At 37.4% G+C, this 24,494-nt stretch overlaps 4 protein-coding genes across 7 annotated transcripts; 2 read left to right on the top strand and 2 right to left on the bottom strand.

The window, feature by feature from the left end:
- Positions 1 to 169: 169 nt before the first annotated feature.
- Positions 170 to 5,201, top strand: smpd1 (sphingomyelin phosphodiesterase 1). Its single transcript, XM_059538722.1, has 6 exons — positions 170 to 638; positions 1,228 to 2,003; positions 2,657 to 2,828; positions 3,311 to 3,387; positions 3,701 to 3,846; positions 4,128 to 5,201. Exons 1-6 carry the CDS (start codon positions 414 to 416, stop codon positions 4,523 to 4,525), a joined length of 1,794 nt encoding a protein of 597 aa, XP_059394705.1. The 5' UTR covers positions 170 to 413; the 3' UTR covers positions 4,526 to 5,201.
- Positions 5,202 to 5,897: 696 nt separating this feature from the next.
- On the bottom strand, positions 5,898 to 11,823 carry tpte (transmembrane phosphatase with tensin homology). 2 transcript variants are annotated; one of them, XM_059539985.1, is made up of 20 exons: positions 11,686 to 11,823; positions 11,509 to 11,576; positions 11,275 to 11,351; positions 10,966 to 11,046; positions 10,833 to 10,880; positions 10,548 to 10,709; positions 10,123 to 10,242; positions 9,936 to 10,035; positions 9,188 to 9,251; positions 8,954 to 9,018; positions 8,808 to 8,868; positions 8,603 to 8,684; positions 8,419 to 8,507; positions 8,275 to 8,336; positions 8,106 to 8,186; positions 7,819 to 7,924; positions 6,840 to 6,937; positions 6,591 to 6,686; positions 6,402 to 6,472; positions 5,898 to 6,320 (listed from the first exon to the last, which is right to left on the bottom strand). In XM_059539985.1, the coding sequence occupies exons 3-20, from the start codon at positions 11,322 to 11,324 to the stop codon at positions 6,218 to 6,220; spliced, it is 1,539 nt and encodes a 512-aa protein (XP_059395968.1). In that variant the 5' UTR covers positions 11,325 to 11,351; positions 11,509 to 11,576; positions 11,686 to 11,823; the 3' UTR covers positions 5,898 to 6,217. The 2 variants fall into 2 exon arrangements, with proteins under 2 accessions (XP_059395968.1, XP_059395967.1); XM_059539984.1 differs by having other exon boundaries at positions 11,509 to 11,589; positions 11,686 to 11,821.
- fgl1b (fibrinogen like 1B) lies at positions 11,741 to 16,273 on the top strand. The gene is made up of 9 exons (XM_059539986.1): positions 11,741 to 11,867; positions 12,589 to 12,685; positions 12,873 to 12,943; positions 13,049 to 13,283; positions 14,895 to 15,054; positions 15,168 to 15,265; positions 15,337 to 15,425; positions 15,516 to 15,706; positions 15,795 to 16,273. Exons 3-9 carry the CDS (start codon positions 12,887 to 12,889, stop codon positions 15,976 to 15,978), a joined length of 1,014 nt encoding a protein of 337 aa, XP_059395969.1. The 5' UTR covers positions 11,741 to 11,867; positions 12,589 to 12,685; positions 12,873 to 12,886; the 3' UTR covers positions 15,979 to 16,273.
- Positions 16,274 to 16,407: 134 nt separating this feature from the next.
- Positions 16,408 to 24,332, bottom strand: LOC132127829 (thrombospondin type-1 domain-containing protein 1). Of its 3 annotated transcripts, none has more exons than XM_059539981.1 (5): positions 24,188 to 24,332; positions 23,164 to 23,288; positions 20,982 to 21,941; positions 18,284 to 18,442; positions 16,408 to 18,189 (listed from the first exon to the last, which is right to left on the bottom strand). In XM_059539981.1, exons 2-5 carry the CDS (start codon positions 23,219 to 23,221, stop codon positions 16,751 to 16,753), a joined length of 2,616 nt encoding a protein of 871 aa, XP_059395964.1. In that variant the 5' UTR covers positions 23,222 to 23,288; positions 24,188 to 24,332; the 3' UTR covers positions 16,408 to 16,750. The 3 variants fall into 3 exon arrangements, with proteins under 3 accessions (XP_059395964.1, XP_059395965.1, XP_059395966.1); XM_059539982.1 differs by having other exon boundaries at positions 23,164 to 23,283; positions 24,188 to 24,331; XM_059539983.1 differs by lacking the exon at positions 23,164 to 23,288.
- Positions 24,333 to 24,494: the final 162 nt, after the last annotated feature.

Below are 24,494 nucleotides of genomic sequence, written 5' to 3'. Positions count from 1 at the left end.
AGAACAAGTGTGCAATTACTGTACTATATGCTGATATATTATACTGTATCAAAAATTAATTGTTATCTAACTTTCATGTTTACAGAAGTGGTAGGGCATGTGATTTGTCAGCTGTGTTGTCAGCATGTCACGTGATCAGTCAGCTGACGCTATATTAACTGGTCGGGTCGCCTGGGATGCTTGTACTATGTTATTGTCACGATAGACGGACTTTTCGAACACAACCGCCCTAAGAGACGCGGATTCTTGTTTTATTCATGTATGCAGCCCAAGCGTAACACTAAAATTGAAGGATAACACGGTTTCCTGTAGCCGTCGGCCGAGGACTTTATGTTCTATGACCACAGAGCTATGAAGGAGGACTGAGAGAGTTAACGTTAGTTTACCTCAGTGTAGCTCTCCGTGAATCCAGCATGAAGCGCCCGGTGTTCGGCTTATTCTCCGTCTGCGCTGTTTTCTTAGTCTGGACTTTGTTTTCGGCGCCGTGGGGTTCCTCATACCCTCTCGACGGAGGAACAGACTCGCCGCAGCTGAGGTTCGTGGAGGAGTTTGATCGGTTTAGGCTCGGGTTTAGCTGGCACAACATGTCCTGCGCGGTGTGTAAAGCGATCTTCGCCACGCTTGACATCGCGCTCCTGGTGAGACAAGCATTTACTTCATCTAGTTGTTGTCCGTTTTAAACTCCCTTGGCTTTCTTGTCGGTATAAATGGCGCCTTATATTGTAGAGATAAAAGTAAACTTGACATGGGTTCTTTCGCTCAGCATGATGATAGAGCCTGTGACTCCACCCGAGCTGCCTACTAGACCGCATTTTTTGGCATCGTAGGCGCGTGCCCGAGATTGCTGCCATCCTTTAGAGACGTATAAAATATACACTTAGTAGTTCAAACCATTTTAAAATATCCATGTTTAAGTATTTAAATAATATTAATATATAAAATGAAATGATGCTTTTTATTCATGTTTGTTTTTATTGCAATATATAGAAATGTTATTAATGCATTACTATTAATAGTTCTCTAAATTTTGTGTATATTAATTTTATTATTTAAGCGCATTGATGTATATAATCTAAGTAGCTGTGCTTTTATTATTATTATTGTTAGAATTTTTATATAATATTTGAATTTATATTATTTAATTTTTATATGCATAATTTTATATGTATTCTATTATCTGTTGTTCTATTATTTTTTTCATTCTTTAACAAAAATCTTTATTACCAGAGTGACTCAAACATGGAGCGTGTGGCGCATGCTTTAGGAGAGGCCTGTGTTCGACTGCATCTGGCCGAGGCTCAAGTATGCAGAGAAATCATGGAGCTCTTCCGAAACGATGTCATCCTTGCGCTCCAGGAGTCCTTCCTCTGGCCCTCGGAGGCTTGCGCTCTACTGGTGGGACCAACGTGTGGCCATTTTGATATTTATGCACCCTGGAATGTGTCCCTGCCGCAGGTCCCCAAACCCCCTGTTAAACCACCCAAACCTCCCAAAGAGGGTTCTCCACAGAGCCGAATTCTCTTCCTCACGGATATCCACTGGGATGCGCAGTATGCTGAGGGCAGTCTCGTGGACTGTAAGATGCCACTGTGCTGTCGAAATGACTCTGGGAGAGCCAGTTGGAAGCAGACTGGAGCCGGATACTGGGGCACATATGGCGATTGTGACCTGCCTCTGCGCACAGTGGAGAACCTTCTCCAAAACATTGTCAAATCTGGCCCATGGGATTGGGTTTACTGGACAGGAGACATTCCAGCACACAACGTCTGGTCTCAGACCCGGGCACAACAGCTGAATGAGCTCGTCACCATCACTAGACTCATACACAAACACCTGGGGCCTAATGTAACGGTTTACCCAGCGGTTGGGAATCACGAGAGCACACCGGTGAATAGCTTCCCTCCTCCGTTTGTACATGGCAATCGGTCGTCCCGCTGGCTTTATAACACTATGGCTGAGGAGTGGGCACCCTGGCTGCCAGAGGACGCCCTGGAGACGATACGGTAACGTACTGACGGAAAATGCTTTAGAAGTTATTTTGGCTAAATCTGTCACATTAATTAACATCACATTTTAAGTATTGTCACTGATAAATACACAATCAAATAATAATAATTATTGTTGTTAGTTATATTTTATTTAAAAAAAAATTTGTAATATAATATGACATTATCGTTATTGTTAGTTATTTTTATTACATTTAATTATTTTTATGAATTTATTTATTGTATATTTGATATGTATGCCCCTGTAATGTATCTTATTTGTTGTTAATAATAATAATAATAATAATAATAATAAATAATAATAATAAAATTGTCATTTGTTTACTTACTCATTTACTTATCAACATTTCTACATATGTAGTATTTTTGCCCCCTGGAATGCATCTAATTTTTTAATTATTATTGTTGTTGCTGTTGTTTTTGATCTCACCATTCAATATAATATTTCTTTTGTTTATTTGTTATTTTTGTAATATTATATCATGTTTCTGTTTGGATATTCATGTTTTCCTTAACATTTTATTGTTGTGGTGTTGGTGGTTGTTTTACTACTACATTAGTAGTAAATTAATTTATTATTTTATTATTATTGTCATTATTATTATTATCAACACATACTTTATGTATTGATAATGTGTGTTTTGTCTTAGGCGTGGAGGGTTTTACACGGTTGAAGTTGAGCGTGGTTTGAGGGTTGTGTCCTTGAACATGAACTTCTGTGCGCGAGAGAACTACTGGCTGATGGTGAACTCCACAGACCCGGCGGGTCAGCTCCAGTGGCTCATTCACATACTACAAGAGTCCGAGAACAAGGGAGAGAAGGTACCAGAAGTTTACAAACATCAGAGAAACCAGAAAACCTCTTCCTTTGTGTTAAGAACATAAGAAAACAGACAATAATGAAGTCGTTTGCTCGCTGCAGCAGTTTAAGTGGGTGCAGTGTTCGTGTTTGTGGGTTGGAGGTGTTTAAACATCCAGGCAACTGATCACGAGTCAGACCAGATAGAAGCGGATGTGAGACCGTTTCAGTTTTTAACTTGCAGTTTTGCTTTTGCACTTTTGTTTGTATTTGGACACTATATATTCAATGCCAATGATCCTTCTACTACTAAATGTTATTTTGTAACTGGTCCACTTTTTTTTTTTTCTCTCAAAACCAAAAATCTTGGTTTGTTAAATATCTGGATTTTTCTTTGTGTTTTTTTTTTTTTGGGGGGGGGGGGGTATTTTAATTGTGGATTTTTTTTTTTTCTTGTTTAATAACCAGATCTAACCAAAGGTCTGTTTCCGCTGGTCTCTCTCAGGTCCACATCATCGGTCACATCCCCCCGGGACTCTGCTTGAGCAGTTGGAGTTGGAATTATTATCATATAGTGAACAGGTCAGGTGTTTGTGAACACGCTGTATGGGCCAGAGTTCACTTTCATCTGTTGTAACCCGTGGTTAAATCAACACAACTGCGTGACTGTGACCTAAAGGCTTATAACAGCTCCATAGTGTCTTTTATGATAACAAGTTTTATATATACAACATACTGTTGCAAAAATGGGTCATGTTGACTGTAACTGGCTGGTTTTGAGATAACTGTATTTGCCATTTGCCATATGTACCGGGAGGTGTATGTAATGCAGTGGTTAATGGTTCACTTTAGCAAGCAGTCTGGCTCCTTCCTATAATTCTCTTTCATTTTTCAGATATGAAAGCACCATAACTGGTCAGTTTTTTGGACACACGCATGTCGATGAGTTTCAGATGTTCTATGATGAAGATACATTGACTCGTCCGCTAAGTGTGGCTTTCATCGCCCCAAGTGTGACCACTTATGTCAACCTGAACCCAGGTGCTCACTCTGCTATATTAGTTGATTAGATATTAATTTTTTTTGTTTCATTTAATATAATAAAAAATGTATTAATGTATAATTTTTTTTAAAAATCATTTAATTTTGTAATTATTTTAATTTTTGTTTTCATTTTAGCATTGTATTATGTTGTTTTAAAATTATTTTTGTTTTTGCATATAATTTTTGTTTTGTTTTTATTTATTTTTTTAGCATTATTTACACCAAACTGTAGCTTATTGCTATAACATGCTTTTTTTTATTTATTTTTTTATGGTCAGGATATCGCGTTTATTACGTGGATGGAAACTACCCAGGCAGCAGTCGCATGGTTTTGGATCACGAGACTTTTATTCTCAACCTGACTCTGGCCAACAACCAGCCCTCAAAACCTGACCCCAGCCCATCCTGGACCTTACTGTACCGCGCGTCTAAGGCCTACGGTTTGTCCACACTCTTCCCATCAGACATGGACTCTTTGATCAAAGTCATGAAGAATGATGACCGTGTCTTCCAGCGCTTCTGGTACCTCTTTCATAAAGGCCACGTCTCAGAGCCCTGCACAGACACTTGCAAGACTTCACTGATCTGCCTTCTACACAGTGGACGACACGACCTCTTAACACAGTGTGACATGCTACATGGAGATAAACGCTCTGTTAGGAAGACGATGTGTTGAGAAAATATGAAACTAGAATTCTAATGGGTTCTTTTAGTAGCATTTGTTATGGTTGTACTTGAAATCATCAAAAGCTGACTTGCTATAGACCACTATTCAAAGCTGTAAGGTATCTGGTCAAGATGGGGTTAAAAAAAAATCTGCAGTTTTGTGAAGATGTGAACTTTAGAGCATACAACCAAAGTAAAGTATAACTGGTTGTCAGTGGAACAGGAAGTGACTTCACTGAATCATGGCGTGTTAGTGCCTCATAAAAACCACAACTACTCAAACGTCTTTGTCCTCGTTCTCACTCATGTGGTTCAGTTTGATTTGCGTCACTCTTGATCGGATTGTGGTCTGTCACTTTAGAAGTGTTCTGTGTTATCACTTCCTGCATTGACCTATAGATTGCACACTGAAGCCCGCTGAAGGCTTATTGTAAAAGAAAATGGTTTCAACCACAAGTCGTTAAATTTAATTGTTCATGCAAGGATGAAGAGATTCTGTGGTCATGTGATTGTTTCTCTTCTCTGTGTGAACTGTCACAATTGCTGAAAAATGATTTTGCAATTCTAGTGGGATTTTATGAATGTTGAAATGGATTGTCTGAGGTTTGTGATTAATAATTATTTTGCAAGGTGATTTGTCTCTAGATTTAAACCATGTGCATTACAGTTCAAAAAGTTTGGGTTCACTATGTTGTTGGGAAAAAGTAGATTGAGCAACTATCCATTAAATGAATCAAAAGTGACTTGTGTTGTTAATGTCACAAGTTTCTGTTCAAAATCAATGCTGTTCCTTTGAACTTTAAAATAATTCTGGGGTAATTCTGTATTGCAGATTCCCCAAAATTAAGCAGTACAACGGTTTTCAACCGATAAAAGTGAGAAATGTTTAGGTTCAAAATCATATCAGATATCAAAGATTTTTGAAGAGTAGAATAATAATGCTGAAAATTCTGTTTTGCATCAAAGAAATACATTACATTTTATATTCAAATAGAAAAGTTTTATAATTATTAAATATAGCAGTTTTCACTGTATTTTAATTAAATAAATACAGCATTGGTAAGCATGAGATGTATTGCGAAAAGGTATATATATATATATTTTTTTAAATGGTTTATATTTAAGACTCATCCTTTTGATTGTGAGATATGGCATTCAATTTACAAGTACAGAATAGACCTCTGTTACGCCGTTTTATCGAACATAAATATTCAAAAGAATTCAAAACTTATACCAGAAAAAAACACTTTTCTATTTAAATGTTGAGGATAAGAGCTACATTTATAGAAGCAAGTTACATTAGCTGAAAATACATGTATTCTCTTCAGTGAAACTCATGTCAAATGTGACAGTGCAGGACAGAACCACTAGGAGTCAGTAGATCATGCCTGATGACAGTATATAGTCAAGAAATATTTAAACAGATTTGTCATGGAAGCAGGTGTTTGATATGTAAATTCTTTTTTTCACAGTCGCCAAAGACAAACAGAACCACAAAACAAAAATTTCCACACAAGCATGGAGCAACAACCATGGGAATACAATGAAATGAAAACATTTTTTATCACATCTTCTATATCTGTAGGTTTACCTGGAGTGTTTAGATTTGCTTCAGTTTTCCAGCTTACTGTAAGTATACCTCAAGAGATACATCTACTTATACAAAAGGACTAACAATATCCACTATCAGAGGATTTTCTTCTCAAGGGTCTGTGAAATACAACGTCACTCCGAAGTCCTCCTTATAGATGTCCCAGGTCTTTGATTTGTGTGGATTGTCCAGCTCCTCCCTCGAGAGATACAAGCTACAACAAACAACACAAAGATTTCAGCTCTCAGAACAGAAAATTAACTTCCAAAAACTAGACAAAAAAAAAAAAAAACACCTGTTGTTCTCAACGAAAGAGGTGTTAAACCAGAAATAGAAAGGACAGTCCTCGTAACCCTTTGGCAAACCCTGGAGAGAGAGAGAGAGAAAAAGGAAGTTCAGGAAACAGTGAACCCTCATTTAAACGTTCTGCCGACACTTCAGCACATATATGGGTCAGTTCAATACTAAAATAATGGAGACTTACAGCACTGGACTCAAACATGACCTTGACATCTCCGGTCACAACAGGCCCTTCCTGTAAGCTGATGACCACCGCATTGTTACCAGTGTCAGGAAACACCTGAGAGAAAAAAAATAATAAAACCCATGACGGGAGGATTAGAATGATGTGGAATGTCTGCTTTGGTACACCACTACTAGCTTCACCCTTATTACACAGAACAGAGAAACATGTTAAAAGTGTTGACAATCACATCTAGCTTTAGACACGTACCGCACAGTTCTGCTGTTTGGCACAAACACACTGGAAGACGAGCTCTCGCTTCACTATGATCTTCATCTTCAGGTCGCTCCCGTTCCCCTTCCCTACACCTGAACAACCACAGCCACGGGAAATTACACCAACGGTTTTCCATCGTTTACTTTTTACATTTAAATTTGTAACTAAATATTAAGTTGCATACATTTTAATATGAAATATAATTCAATATGAATATATGCAACATTTTTTCACATTCAATGTTTAAATTCCAAATATTTATATAATTTCATAATAAATATATATTCAATATACTGTAAAAAAAAAAAAAAAAAAATATGTATATATATATATATATATATATATAAACATACACACACATTTTAATCATAGTTTTTTTATATATTCAATATTAATATAAAATAAATACGCATTATATATTACATGTATTACAAGTCTACTGTATATGAACTGTATATATATTTTTATATACTGCTATTCTATATGTGACCCTGGAACACAAAACCAGTCATAAGGGTTTTATACAATATTTATACATCATCTGAGAACTGATAAATACATTTTCCAGTAATGTACTGTTTGTTAGCTGAGATACAACTATCTGAAACCCTGGAATCTGAGGGTTCAAAAAAATAGAATCATATTCTAAATATTGAGAAAACCGCCTTTAAAGTTATCCAAATGAAGTTCTTAGCAATGCAGATATTACTAATCAAAAATTAAATTTTGATATTAACGTTTTACAAAATATCTTCATGGAACTTGATCTTTATGAAAAATCAATAACGTTGACCCATACAATGTATGTTGGCTATTGCTACAAATACACCTGTGCTACTTAAGACTGGTTTTGTGGTCCAGGGTCACATATATTACTTTATTTAAATATTTTATTTCACATGTTTCTCATGTATATATTAATATGTTTTTAAAGTAATATATTTATAATAATCGACTACAGGCTGGGTCTTACCTGCGATGGAGTGGATTCGAATGCTCTTTATTTTCAGGCTCTTCTGGAGTGGTAGCTGACGGTTGTATTGGTTCTTCATGATCTCATAATAACCAACGTACCTACTCTGCAAGTGCAAGACAAACATATTTATCAATAAAAAAAAATTATATATACATTCACTGATTACTGTTGGATCCATGGCTTCCAATCCAGTGTCACTCACACACACACACACACACACACACACACACACACACACACACACACACACACACACACACACACACACACACACACACACACACCTGTGAGGGAGTCTCAACACCCTGGAACTTCGAACTCATACTTTTATCAGTCCGTCTCTCCCCGAAGTAGTCCAAACTCTCCTGTAAGACAGTTTATAGAAAATCTGAACACAATCTTGGATGAGAAGGACTCCAAATGTAAATGTGCATTTTTTCCAGCAGACTGAACCTGTGCATTCTCAAACTGGTCGCTGTCGATGAGCCACGTGCACACCATAGTCCCAGTCCGCCCTGTTGAACAACACCCAAGCATTACACACTTCAGACAGACTGTATATTCACAATCAACACTGAATACCACCAAACGACAGACCTTTTCCTCCTTTGCAGTGGATGGCGATCACATTGTTGAGGTCTGCTGCCATCCAGTCCCTAACACAGGCCGTGTACCGCAGCATATCTCTGACAGCATTAATAACAAACAGAGCTACAATCAAGACACAAACCTTGCTAAAACTTCCCATTTTGATGTCCAGTTGAGGTGACAGCACACTTACTCGAGTGACGGCACGTTATGGTCATCGATCATAACACGCTCCACTCTATAGTGAAAGAACTTTGGATCGTAGCCCTTCTCACCTGAAACCAGAAGTAGCCTCCTTTATTTCTCCCTCCTTTTAAAAATGATCTGTACTATAAGATTATCTGTACAACGGATGTAAAATAATCTGCTAGAGATCATAAAGAGAATCGTCTACTCACTACAGAGGTTAAACACCTTGTAGTGATCCAGATGTTTGGTGTCCAGGAATCTAGCGACCTCCTGAAATGTGTCATGTATTCATCATACAATTGTTGCAATGTTTTCTGAACGATTCAAATATGTAAAATGCTACTTTGTATCTTACTCTGATTGGGTTCCTATAGAGCGCCTGCTTCCCAGAAGAGGGAAAAGACATGGCAATGACTCTTTCTGAAGAGACACAAGACCAATGATTAATCTCTGGTTTGCAAATTAATTCATTTCGATGATGTTTATAATGTTTTAAATGAATTTAAAATGATGCATCTGGAAAAAAAAAAACACGAAGATGAGCTGAAATGGCTATATTTCTGCCAACTACAACAAAAAGCGACCAAACCTGTGACATAAGTAAGGTCCAGATCAAATCCATCTTTTTGGTACCGTCTTTTGTTTTCGGACACCTATGAGAATTATTAGATCAAGTTTATTTATGTAGCAATTTCATACAATATAAAATGCTTTACATGAGTGAGAAATGTGAAAGAACATTCTTAAGAAGATACAAAATAAAGACATTTTGTGCCTCTTTGAAACACAAACAGATCCAAAAAATGTATCTGATGACTTTTAAGCTCAAATTTAAGACTTTTTCAAACCTGCACAAATAAAATTAATATGTATGAGCAGGGTTAAGCAATGTCTATGGTAACATTTTAAATGATAAAATGACTGTATGAATGTAAAAAGCATGATTTACAGTTCAGATACAGGTTTTCCACAAAAACGAGAAGTTTTATGAAATAATAAACTTCACATTTCAACCTTTAAACCCTTTTTAGTCAGAAGTATAAATTATTATATTAAACAATTTTCATCAATCAGTTATTATATTAATTAAATAACATCTAAATATATTTTACAGTCTTAATTGTTCAGCTTTGTATAATGCATTATCTTGGCGATCCACAGGTTCACATTCACAACTGACTACGGCTTGATTTTCACTTTGTCTGAACAAAAACAGCAGACGTGGATATTAAAAAAGGCAGCAGAGATGCTAAAAATCCCACTCATTACCCAATCACAGTTCTTATAATGACCGCACCACAAACTGCGTTGTACAACATTGTCTTTGTATCACTCACCATTCTCCTGGTGACCTTTTCAAGCTCTTTCTTCTGAGAGGCCAGTCTGAAGACACGTACCAGAATCAATATCCTCAGAAACCTCAGGAAAGTGACCGCCCTGCAAACACACCATTTTATTATCGTTATTCTGCTACAATACTGGGTGAAATGTGAGCATGTTGAGAATGTGTTCAATCTGCTGTACCTGGGAATCAGGCTAGCTCCGGAGAGATCGCTGAACGCGTAGATCATGGTGACCACCAGGGTAACCACCACAATACAAGCATCCATAATATTCAGTTTTAAGCTGAAATACACTTTGAATCTGAGAAAGCAGATTATTTAAAAAAGGTTTATCAGAGATTGCTAAGTAATAGATCCTTAATATGTAAAATAATACCTTTCGCTGAGCTTGTGCACCATTTAAGTTATTTTTGTGCTCAAGCTCTAGGAAACTGGTCTAGAGTGATAAAAACTCATTTGGGAAAACAGACCGGAAATGTGTTTTCTGCAACTCATTTCCTATGATGAGCAACATGAACGCTACAGTGCTATTGGTCACTTTACTTTACTTTAAATGATGCAAGACGAAAGACTTAAGTCACAAAATGACTTTGAAAACCTACTAACCCTTCCACGTATACACGGAGCAGCACATCGATGAGGAAAAAAAAGGAGATGACAAGAGAAACAGACTCCATTGCTCTTCTAACATCGTGACTGCTGTTGGAAAGAGAGAAGTCCACAATGACCAGAATAATGTCCACAATGATCAGTACCAGGCCAAAAACACTGCAAATAAGAAGAGAACAACATAGAAAAACATAAAAACATAGGCCTAGTCTAATTTAAAATATATATATTTTTGGATTTTTTAGGTCTCTTTATGTGACATTCTGAAATGATCCCACTCACCGAAAACCAAAAGACATCACAAAAGGAGCTATAGTTTTCCGGACACGACTGCAAAACAATTCAAATACAGGATGAAATGTAAGAATATGAACCCCAAAACATCACAATGTCAACAAATCATAAGATGACTTACTGGTACATGGTGTCTGGGTCCTCAGTCTTTTCCCTTCCATCATCGATCCGCACCTCTGCCTCCTCTTTCACCCCATTACTGCTACAATATAGATACATAGACAGAAGATACAACATAACCACCTTGGATCATTTTAGATAAGTAAAGCTTACAAGCATCAGACATTGGAGTCATTTGTTAAACACAATGTAATTCTGCTGGGGAAAGTGCTGAATTACCAAAGTCTGGAATTACCCATTTAAAGGAGGGCCAGTAAAAGTCATGATGCTTGTGAACTGTTATAAGTTCATGTGAACATTATTCACTTACCCATTAACTTCCTTGGAATCTAACCCAGGGTTGAAATGCACAGATGTCATTTTTACAGGAAAGTTTTAAGTTTCTCTCTGAAAAAATATAATTCCATATTAAAAAATAAAAAAATTATTAAGATAGTATATACTCTCTTTATATATGACAGTATGCTAGTTTGAGTTATGACAGAAGCAAAAACAAAGCAGAATTAGGTCTAACAAACTTAAACATGACAAAAGATATACTTACTTTAGACCAATAAATTCTCAGAGGGTCAGAATTCGGCACCAGAAAGATTCGAAATCAAGTATGAAGCCCTAAAATAAATATCTACATGAAGAAGTATAACAAAAAATAAATAGTTTGTTTCAGTCTGAACAGAGATCATAGCAAAGGAATGCCAGCTTTGTGAAAACCGATACAAACCAGTCAGAACGCGCATCCGGGAAAACAGTTTTCCTTCCCTTTGCTCGACTCGCAACTTTTCTGCTCTCTGAACAGTCACATGCTCCTCAAACAGGCTCTCTGTGTCAGTTCTCCATGACTGTCTTTACGAGCGGTGACTGTCCCGTGATTTTTTGGAGATAACAAAGGAAGGAGGTTCAAAGGTTAGCAGTAGTTTTCTTCTGTCTTCCATCCACATCCACATTCACACACCGCCCCCTTAATTCACTCCTGCTGCAGACGTAACAGTTTTTAACTTCCTCGTGCGCTTAGGTTAACATTCACACAAAGTTAGTATAAGAGAATTGGAACGGTGTTAACAAAACAAATGCGTTCCTTAAATCCACTTAGGTATTATACTTCGTAGTGTTAATAAAATATGGTTGTAAAAGTGAGTTTGCGCGCGCACGCTCGATACAGGTTTTTTTGTTATCTTGGGAGCCAAACAGCCTAACGTTACTCCATTTCCTCAGTAAATGTAAATCCTTGTAGAAACATTTTTTTTGTGCGAAAACTGCTTCATAAAATAATAAAGTAGTGATTTGAATTAAATCTTAATGTCGTCTGTATTAAAGGAACAGTTCACGCAAAATAAAATTCTTTAGGATACTTAATTTCCTCACACCTTTTCTAATACGTTGGCCTAAATGACATTATTTTCTGTGTAGAAAACAAATAGCCTATAGAAATGTTATATATAAAGACGAAAAAGCTAAATTAGATGCCTTTCCAAGTAGGCTATTCAGATGGTGTATTGCTAATCATAATACTACAGGTTTTGTTTGTTTTATGTGGAATAGAAATTCCACATAAATTCCACAGAAAACATGTTCTTGCTTCTGGTATGTGTGGAATGGGAGAAGATGAAGCATCTTTCTGACCCAGAGCACAGATAATGTGGACCATGTGGAACCAGCAGTGCCTATAAATATTAGAATTGTAAGCCTGGAGGGCATTTCATTGACACTTAATCTGGAGAAGGGTAAGAACACCACGTACCTTCTGTAAGTATAGACTTATATTTTATAAACCTTTATTTTGTTTTAAGACTACATTGCTTATTTTTGTACTTGCATTTAAACATTTTACAGTTCTGAATGCAAATTAAATGAAAGCTTATGTTTGCTACATTGGACGAGTTTAACACTTTTTTCCATTTTCATGTAAAGGATATTATATAGTCATGTCACAGCTGGTGTTTATCTTGGTGTTTCATGCTCTCACATTTCTTCAAATCTCAGTAAGTTTCACTAGATTTTCTACAGTATCTAGACATTACATAGAAAAACAGCTTATAGAAAAAGAGCCAAAAACAGAAGAATAATGTTGCCTTTGGTTTATTGAGGCAGAGGAAGACTGCCAAGTATCTGAAGTGTTGAAGCTGAAGGAAGAGATTCGTAAGATGAATAATAAATTGCTGATTGGGGAATGGAAAGTTATGCATCTGCGTAATCACCGACGCTTTAAGCTGATTCCCAACCTGGAACTATCACTGGAACACAAGGAGACCCCTGAAAACAACACTGAACATTCACCCACCCTACCAAGTACTGGAGGCTCATTATTAGTTCATGACAAAGGTAATGTTATTGTTACAAGAAATCTGTGCACGTTGTTAATTTGTAATTAAACCTTTTCATAATTTTATGAGAACTGGTTATGAACAAATTTTGAAATGTTTTAAAATCTTAATTTTTTTTTTAATCCATCTGGGGTCTCGAGTCTATTTAAGTTTTATATTTTAAGTATTCGATTTTATTGTATTTTTTTTATTTTTTTATTATTGCTGGGGTTAAACTGACATACAAAAGGGAAAGAAAAGTACATTCAAAGTCGTGGCCTAATGGTTAGAGAGTCGGACTCCCAATCGAAAGGTTGTGAGTTCAAGTCCCCGGCCGGCAGGAATTGTGGGTGGGGGGAGTGCATGTACAGTTCTCTCTCCACCTTCAATAGCACGACTTAGGTGCCCTTGAGCAAGGCATCGAACCCCCAACTGCTCCCCGGGCGCCGCAGCATTAATGGCTGCCCACTGCTCCGGGTGTGTGCTCACAGTGTTTGTGTGTGTTCACTGCTCTGTGTGTGTGCATTTCGGATTGGTTAAATGCAGAGCACGAATTCTGAGTATGGGTCACCATACTTGTCTGAATGTCACTTCACATATATATATATATATATATATATATATATATATATATATATATATAAATAGTACAGACCAAAAGTTTGGAAACATTACTATTTTTAATGTTTTTGGAAGAAGTTTCCTCTGTTCATCAAGCCTGCATTTATTTGATCAAAAATACAGAAAAAACAGTAATATTGGGAAATATTATTACAACTTAAAATAATAGTTTTCTATTTGAATATATTTTAAAAATATAATTTATTCCTGTGATGCAAAGCTGAATTTTCAGCATCATTACTCCAGCCTTCAGTGTCACATGTAACATCCAGTCTATCACATGATCATTTAGAAATCATTCTAATATTCTGATTTATTATGAGTGTTGGAAACAGTTCTGCTGTCTAATATATTTGATGAATAAAAGGTTAAAAAGAACTGCATTTATTCAAAATATATAAAAAATTATAATAATATATATTCTAATAATATATTTTCTTTACTATCACTTTTTATCAATTTAACACATCCTTGCTGAATAAAAGTATTGATTTTATTTAAAAAAAAAAGAAAGAAAAAAAATTACTGACCCCAAATTACTGACCAGTAGTGTATATTGTTATTACAAAATATTTATATTTTAAAAACATAGCTTCTTTTTTTTTTTTTTTTAATTCATCAAAGTATCCTAAAAAAGTATCCCGTTCTGAAAAAATATTAAGCAGCAGAACTGTTTCCAACTTTGATAATGAATTATCATATTAGAATGATTTCTAAAGGATCATGTGATAATGATCCTAAAAATTCAGCTTTGCATCACAGAAATAAATGATAATTTAAAGTATAATAAATTTAAAAACAATTATTTTAAATTGTAATAATATATCACAATATTACATTTTTTCTGTATTTTTGATCAAATAAATGCAGGCTTGATGTGCAGAAGAAACTTCTTTCAAAAACATTAAAACTAGTAATGTTTCCAAAATTTTGGCCTGTACTGTATATATATATATATATATATATATATATATATATATAATTTTTTTTTTAAATTTATGTCTGTTAGATTGTTCTGAGTTATATGACAGACTAAAACCAGGGAGCGGATTCTACAGGATTAAACCCAAACTGTCAGCTGAACCATTCCTTGTGTACTGTGAGATGGAAGATGGTGGGGGCTGGACTGTGATTCAGAAACGGATCAATGGGAAAGTTGATTTTGACAGGTAGGCTAAGTCTACTGTCATTGTACTAATTAATATTTTCACGGGAAGTTTATATTCTTACATTCATACCCACATAACGATCAGTATGAACAAATTGGCATTTCTATTCACAGAAAGTGGGAAGATTACAAAAATGGGTTTGGTGATTTTCAGTCAAGCAAAGATGAATTCTGGATTGGGAATGATCATATTCATGCCCTGCTCAATGATGGTAAGATTTGTATACAAGCTGATCACTCAGATCATTCTGCTCTACAATAATACAATTAAAATCCTCGTTAGGTGAAAATGTGATGAAAATTGAACTGATGGACTGGAAAGGAGAGCGATCCTATGCCGTATACGACAATTTCAGAGTTTCAGATGAAAAAGTATGTTTTTTTTGTTCCTACCTTTAACAATTTAATGTCTCCTATACGATCAAATTCCTTTTGCTCACATCATTCCTCATCTATCCTCAGGATAAATACAGGCTGCACTACGGGATGTACAGTGGTCAGGCTGGAGATGCCCTGTCCGGAGGGGCCAATATGGTGGAGCAATGGTCAGCCTCTCATAACGGCATGCAATTCACTACCAGGGACCAGGATCACGATCGCTACCTGCAGGGAAACTGTGCTGTTGAGAACAGGGGGGGCTGGTGGTATAACAGGTGATGCTGAGAGCTTTCTAAACTTTATGGGCATAACTTTTTTATATAGTTAACACAGAATCTTATGTTACCTGGTGCTTGCTTACAGGTGTCATGCTGCCAATCTTAATGGGAGATTTTACAGAGGTGGAGAGTACAAAGCCAAATATGATAATGGTGTGGTCTGGGGCACCTGGAGAGGACTATGGTACTCTCTCAGACGCACAGCCATGAAGGTCCGGCCCAGTTCCTACATGGACAACTTAGGGAGTGGAGTAGGACCTATTGAGTAGCACAATAGCTGAATAGTCTCATCATGCATATTTGTGTATGTTACAGTGTATTAAATATAAGATTTACAAGGTATGTGTCAAAATTAAGAAAGGATCTTGTAGGAACAAAAGAAAAGACTTATCTTGATAAAATGAATGAATACATTGGCTTACATATTACAATTGTGATTTGATATTAAGTAAAATTATATGCTTATTATTATTTGTGTAAAAGGGAAAATATAATAATACAACATTGCATGCAATAGCATACAGTATGTATACAATAATAAAGCAGCATCTAGACATACTGAAAGTCTTGATTGAGATTTTGTGTCAAACTGTTTTTATCTTACATAGTGTATCTTTAACATGGCTGACAGTAAAACAAAGATTCAATAAAGAAATGTGCTGTATGTATATTTTCATCTGTTCTCCAAACTCCTGAGAACTGACATGTTCCAGTGTACAAACAAATCCAAATATGTACAAAATATTCTTGCGATATGGATACTGTGTAAAGTCCAGGATAGTGGTTTGCATAAGTTCAAAATGGCTTTTCAAATTAATAGTCAAAACTCCATAAATAGAAATAAAATTGATCATAGATTTCATTTCAAGTCTTGAAAACAATATAATACAAAGAGCTAACAAAATCTGATATGCACGTCCACATGGAGCAAAAATAACCTCCTACTATTAAAAACAAGTGCTTCATTCTATTAAGACTTTTATTTTGAAGTTTGAGTATGCCTCAGCATCGTGTAGGAACCTTGCATAAAAGCAGGTTTGATCAGGTAAGTTTATGAATAGTCAGAACCTCTACTCCATCATCATCACCCAAGTATCCGGACATGTCAATCATGTGCTGCTCTGACTCTGTAAGGCTATACGGGGAATTGCTGTAGTCCGCAGAGAGAGGAAGGCTACGACAACGTCCCCTGCGCTGCTCTGAGGTAGAAAATGTGGAACTGCGTTGCCTTTGGCAGGTTGATGAATTAGCCTCTCGTAGCTTCCTGGCTAGTATGTTCCTCTGGATGGGCGAAGGACCTCTTCTGTTCCAGTTCTGTTCTGCCCGTTCAGCTCGGTCAATTGCAGAAGATGGGCTTCGAGCCACGCGATGACAGTCCACCAAGGGCTCCTTTGTTGGTGTCACTGGAACTGAATCTTTCAAGTTTGACTGAGATGGGGGAGTGCCAACCCATGGTCTTCTCCTGTGGTCCACTGAGTTATCAGTTATTCTAGGACTGGAACAAGACCAGACCTCAAGCTCAGGAAGTGTATGCTCCCAGGGTCTGCTTCTACAGCTCCCCTCTGGTAGCTGGCGAGGAGTCACCTGGGTCATGCTTCTTTCTCGGTAGGGTCGGGACGGAGGCAGCTGATTCTGGTTGTTCTCGTGGAAGCTTGAAGTTCTCCTGAAGTTGGGTTTCTTGGAGTATGGCACTCTACTGCGTTCAACCATCTCAACCCAGTCTGCTGTTCGCTCAAGGCGATGAGAACTGGCACTGAATGAAGACTTTGGGGGACTTAGCAACAAGTCCACCCTTTGTCTGTCTGTTAAAGCATTGTTTTTGGGAGGCCATGTGGGTTCTGGAAAGGGAGACCTTATGCGGAAGTGACTGCTGCTTGACTCTTCTGGGCTGTCAAGTTCTTGGGGCACTGGGGTTAGACCAGAAGGGGTTGAAGCCATTGCTTCTAGCATGGTGTCATCGACTGGACTCTGGGACACATGGTAGACTTGAGTGGCCTCTTTTAAGCCTTTCTTCTTCATCTCCTTGAGCTGCTGTTGAGCCAAGCGATAGCCAAAAATAGGTGGAAGGATCTTTTGTCCAGAAGGAGACATCCTCTCCGGGTCTTGAGAAAGAGGAAGAGGAAGAGACATGCTCTGTTGACGAGTCAACACACCTCGGTCCGAAGGTCCCTGCTTTGCAGGCAAGGTAAGTCCCTTCTGGAGGGGAGCTGCCTGGAGACTTTCTGAGAAACTGGGTCTATGCATGCTGTGACCACAGATAGAAGCCTCATCAGAGTTCTTCCGACCGCTGGGAGAGTGCAGAGAGCCACGGCGCATGGAGCTGCACTTTGGGGCACGGCAGAGTTTTCTCCATACTGTGATAACGATAGTGGCCAGGATCACAGCCAGGCACAGGGAGATCCCAGCCACTACCACTAGATTCCCAGTTAGGGCTGAGTTCACAGCTGGTGGAGGGGTCAGGGGTGGAGGCGGAAGCTCCTCTACATAAAGAAAAAATAGAATCGAGTTTGTTCTGAATTAATGTGTTCTGAAAACAAACAAAAAATAAATAGATGAAAACAGTAAAATGCTTACCAGTGCAACCTTCTAGTGAACAGAGTGACTGCTCTCTAACCATGCCAGTGCATTGCATCCCACCACTAGAGGGCAACAGACATTCACGAACACGCTCTCGCACCCCTTCTCCACATGTCACACTACAACCACTCCATGGCTGCCATGGTCCCCACATTCCTTTAGCGCAATGACACATATAAGGGAGAAGAAATCCATAAGAAAATTAGTACATTTTGTCTCAAGAAAATGTAAATGATGCTTTGCCAAGGTGTTTCTAATGCATTGTCAGAATGTTCTGGGTAATTGTTAGCTGATTGTAATACTATGTTTAATATTTAGGGTTAGAGGTTAGGGCTGGGGTGTCCAGTGCTGCTCCTAGATGGCTGTCTTCCTGCAGAGTTTAGCTTCAACACACCTGCCAAGAAGTTTCTAGTTATCCTAAAGACCTTGATTAGCTAGTTCAGGTAAATTTAATTGGCGCTGGAGGAAAACTTGACTGGAAAGTGGCCCTTCAGGAGTAGGACTGGACACCCCTGGGTTAAGGGTTCAAATCACTGATTACTAAGTATAAACAACAGCAATAGTAAATATAGCTGCAAGCAGCAATTACGGGGCCAAGCACTCCACTGGCAAATTTAGTAGCTAAAAGCATGGCATGAAGGACCACACCAAATGCAACAGTGAGCAATTACAGCAATTTATGATGATTGTAATTGAAATGGCTGAAAAATCATAAATACAACTATTAGTTATATGATTAAATGGCTTATCAAGTTTGACCAATAGGCGTCGCTGTTATCAAATCAATTTTGTGTACTCTTTGTGACTTGTCAATGACACACACAAAGTTTGGTCAATATGCCAAAGCATTGCAGAGATGCAGCCTCAAGTGACATTTTGGCATGATGCCTCAAATTTGTCGCTGTGGTATGCAAAAACGGTTGATGAGGAGTTCGAAAAAGTAGGTTTTCAACATAAATCAAAATGGCGGACCGGAAGTTCAGCTTAATCTGGCATATTTGTTATCTATGTTGTTGGCATAAGTCAGGGAATATTTTGAGACCACTTTCATTCCAATAGACTAATGCATTAAAAAGTTATTAGCATTTTTAAAGAGTAATTATTCATGGTTAATGAATGATTTATTACTCTTGACCAATAGGTGGCGCTGGTATCAAATTTATGTGGCATGGTCAGTGTCACGTGACAATGACACATAAAAAGTTTGGTGCAAATATGTCAAAGTTTTGCAGAGATACAGCCTCACATGCATTTTGGCACCCTTCCAGCAAATTTGTTGATTTGCTAAATGAGAACCGTTACGTATATCGACACGAAATCCATAACTTTTTAACAGCATCGTCTGAAAATGATCTGCCTCAAATTTGGTGAGAATCAGACTAACGGTCTAGGAGGAGTTCGAAAAAGTAGATTTTCAACATTAATCAAAATGGTGGACAGGAAGTATGGCCACTTTTCGCATAATTGTTATCGATGTTCTCGGCATGACCCAAAGAATATAGGGAGACCATTTTCATTTCAATAGTCTAATTTATTCAATGGTTATTAGCATTTTTTTTATATTTCATTATAACTTTTGACCACAAGGTGGCGCTTCCACCAAACTTTTTGAGTACCTTCAAGGCATGGAGCCGAATATTTTTGTAATTATTTTCGTAACGATACGATGATGCATTCAAAAAATACAGCATTTTAAAACATAATTCAAAATGGCCGACACCTAACATGGCTGACACGGGAAAATTGGATATCATTCGATGCAACATGACTCACTGAATCTAAAGAGACCAGTTGTGTGATTTTTGGCCAAACCATTCAGAAGTTATAAGGCAAAATATGATTTTTTAATATCTCCTGACCACTAAGTGGTGCTGCATCGAAACACTGGAGGTAGTCTCAGGTCATGGTTGTTATAACACACATAAAGTTTGGTCTCAATATGCCAAACCGTTGCCGAGATACAGCCTCGCATGCATTCTTGTGTGCTTTTCGTCAAATTTGTTCACGTGTCATTCGAGAACGGTTGGACGAATCAACTTGAATTCCATAACTTTTTGCCAGCATGGTCTGAAGATGATCTGAGCCAATTTTCGTGAAAATCAGATTAACCGTCTAGGATGAGTTCGAAAAAGTAGGTTTAACGGACAATAAAATATAGCAAAAAAACTAAACCTTGCGATTTTTGAATTTTGGTGTTCATTCGACTTGGCATGAGCCAAGGATTCAGAGGAAAAATAATTGTACTTTTGTGGCTTACAGTTCAAAAGTTATTATTATAGAAACATTTAATCTTTGGACAAGTGATGGCACTAGAGAGTTGGAGTCTCTAAACGTGCTGTGGTTAATGTTGATATTGTCCTCTATGAGTGTGCCAAATTGCACAACTTTCCTGCAAGCGGTTCTATGGGCTGCCATAGAGTTGCGGCGGAAGAAGGAGCAGAATAATAATAAGAATCCTAACGGATACAATAGGTGCCTACGCACCTTCGGTGCTTGGCCCCTAATAAATGCCTCAGTATTCACCACTAGTTAGTGAAATTAGCAAATTAATTAGCAATTAAAAATTGTTTGGAATGTTTGCATTTAGGTTGATTTATTCAGGCTAAATCATAAAATTAAGAACAAATCAGTGGTGCTTGTTCCAGATTAAATTTGTTATTTTTTGTACATGCTCAGCTGATAAAAGCAGACTCACTTGTATGTCTTTGCACAATCACACAGGTGTGGGCTAAACTGGGAGCCTTACTGTAGATGAGTGTGAAATTGAAACAGTACTTATTCCTGCCAGGGTCAAAGATGGAGCAATTAAACTCAGTCTCATTCTCCCCTTGTGTGAGGAAATTGAAGGCCAATTGAGAGGGAGCAGCCATGTCACTACTCTCTTCCTTATAAAGCAGAACTTTTCCGTTTGTAACTGTACAGGGAGGAGTGATTCGACGGACAGAAACAGCTCCTTCACAGCCACTTTTGTAAATGTTATCCACAACAAGCTTGTAGGTGAAGATGCTGGACAGGTAAAGAGGACCAGAGGATTTGATGTCTTGCTGGATGTGAGGGGATTTTAGGGAAATCTGGATGAAGCCACGCTCTGTCAGAAGGGATGCACATGGCATCTCCAGATGCTGTGACCTAACTACTTTAATATTGTGTCTTATCTGGTTCTGCACCTTCTCAAAGGTGTTCCTCCCTACCTGGAGCTGTTCCACGTAGCTGACGTCAAGAAAGAGAGTTGAAGTTTTGCTGCTAGAACAAGGATGGAAGTTGTCGTTAGTGTACACTCCAATCGTAAAGTCATTAGAGCTCCGGTTGTTGCTGCCACGATCCACTGCCAGGTGAAATGTGGGCCAGTGCACATGCAGAAGTGGACTCCACCAACAGATGGCACTCCTGTTAGACACACCAAGGTTGTGCTTCTGCTCCAGACGGAATCTGAAAGTACCTGCATACAGGAAGCAAGAGCAGTTGAACTCCAGTGACCCATCTGATTGGTTAAGTGGAAGCGACCTGGAGAGTACTGTAACATTCCTGTCGATGTCAATCAATGACACTGTCAGCCTGTGGTCGGTGAAGTTGCTTTCAGTGTTGTAATCCACAAAAACACTGGTATTGCTCAAGGCGATGTGCATTGATGGCCAGAGATGGATACCAGCCATTGCTATACAAAAAAGAAAAAAAAAAAGAAAATATTAATTAAAATCACTCAAGAGACCTAAAACTTTGATGCTAAATTTGATGAACAGTTTGGATATTTGCCAACTTATTGTCATGAAGTTGGGTGAGAGGTTTCCTTTAGCTATAGCTTCTGTGTGGTTGTTAGCATGTAGTTATACTGTTACAAGAATGTTCTGTGTGGTTCGTAGGTGGTATTTACTGGTCAAACACTAAAGAGCCCTTTCTCAAGTTTCTATGGTTGTGGTTCTCCTCTGGCTTAGGAGTTTTTTGCACATCTTATTTTCTGCCAGGGAAAAACTAAGTCTGATTTTTAAAAACATTAGAAGACCGCCAACTACAGGCCTGGAAGAAATTTCACATTATTACTCTCTCCTTGTTGGCTTTTCTGCTACATTTATTGACACTGACTGTCTGTTGGACAGAAAATAATATGGACAAAAGGGAGGAACGTGATCTTTAGAATACTTTAACTCACATATATCGCCAGTATATGTACCACAGCCCATTGTGACGGAGCACATGCTAACAACTAGATCATGACTTCATCATGACATTTTTTTCAGACCTAGATTAGACGTTACGGTTTATATCTAATGTTACTGTAGATATAAGGTTGTACATTTGGAGCCATATGTAAATACTATACTACTACGTTAAACTTAATTATGCAACACTAAAAACACATAAATTCTCAGAATTTTCAAGTTTAAGTTATCTATTCCCGCAGTATGAGAACTTGAGGAGGCATTGTGATTTACAAATGCTGTGTGTGTGGGTCACTTCCTGCAGAAAAAACAAATACGTCCAGGGGAAGAGAGTGCAGGAAAAGTCAGTGACCCTCCCTTCCCCCTCCCTACATTTTCCTCTCCAACTGAACTTGATTCACCACGGTGCACTTGAAACTGCCAATCACTGACCCTCATTTAAACTCTTTTTTGCATGAGAAGCAGAAAAGTTGGATTATATAACTGAACATTTGTGCCGTTGTCATGATTCCTGCGGATGTAATGAGAACTAAATAGTTTGATTACACCTGTTGCATTGCAGGTTTGGAGTTCCTTTCCTTGCCAAAGTCACCTATGGTTTGCAGGTTTGCAGCATTAAGGCATAATGTTCCATACAGCTGCTTTGGCATACAAATATAAAGTTGACCTGACAAAGTTCCAGGATAAACTGTTCTTTAAAATCTAAGGACATCTTCTCACCAAATCCCATCAGGAAGAGCAGGACAAATAGGGTCGTTGTAGGGAAACCCTGTGTCATTCCGACTTCTGCGGCCTCTTATCTTTCTTTGTCCACATTACCCCAATCCACTGTTATTCACTCTGTCCTGACACAGATCAAATAAGACACAAGATATGAATATGTTCATTCTCCGAACCACACGCTGTTTTGACAATCACCTAACTCTTTCATTGGACTATCAATTGGTGGAAAAATTCATTTGAATATCTTCTTGATAATCTCACATTGTAACACATAGTATAGACTATTCAGTGCATATATAGGCTACACTTACACTAAGTAAAATAAAGGCTATAAACACAATGGCCTTTCTTGGCTTAATGTTTTTTTCTTTATCCAAACTGAGCAAGGCTATATATATATATATATATATAACACTTTTTCTTTTCTTTGAGGCAATTATTTGTATATATAATAGCCTTTCTATAAAGTATATATATATATATATATATATATATATATATATATATATATATATATATACACATACATACATATATATACATACATACATATACATACATACATACACATATATATATACACATACATATATATATATATATATATATATAGGCTATATATATATATATGTGTGTGTGTGTGTGTAGAGAGAGAGAATATAGAGAAAATATAAATATACATTCTATTGGTAATATCTGTATTCTTTATATTTTATTATGAGTATAGAATTACAAACTACTATATATTATTATATTATAAAAGAAAATGTTAAGTTATAATGTTGCTGGGGCACAATACTGATTTGAACACTCACAATTTCCTATTACTTTATGTTGTAAACTTACTACTCATATTATCCAGATATCTGTACTCTTGAACTTATACAAAATAAACTTAAAAACCCTTCATGCATGACACTTCTTACAGGTATAAACAAAACCTGTCGATAGCCTACACGTAAAAGCTAAAATTAAAGGTAAATAAAGGTGTAGAGGTAGATGATAAAAGTATTTTACTTACATATGACATTGAGTCGAATGTATACCGTTATGTTCTTGTATCCTGGTCGTGCTGAAAGTCATCACGATAGCGTGAGCTTTGTTTTTAAGCGTCAAATGAATGAACGTCACGCTCTGAGGTACGCTCGAGACTGAGCGACAGTGAACGCGCGCTCCCGTGCTTCCTCTACCGGCGGTACCAGGGAAATTAAGTTAGGATGCGCTCTGGTCTCCACAAAACAGAAACGAATTGTAAAGAACTGAATATTATACATTTTTATATGAATCCAAGGCTTTCTATAAATACAGCCAATTAGCTACTATAGTTC

Source organism: Carassius carassius, chromosome 45, assembly GCF_963082965.1.
Source record: "Carassius carassius chromosome 45, fCarCar2.1, whole genome shotgun sequence".
NCBI lineage: Eukaryota > Metazoa > Chordata > Actinopteri > Cypriniformes > Cyprinidae > Carassius > Carassius carassius.
Note: the sequence above shows the minus strand (reverse complement) of the source record. Positions and strands in the feature narration are given on the sequence as shown.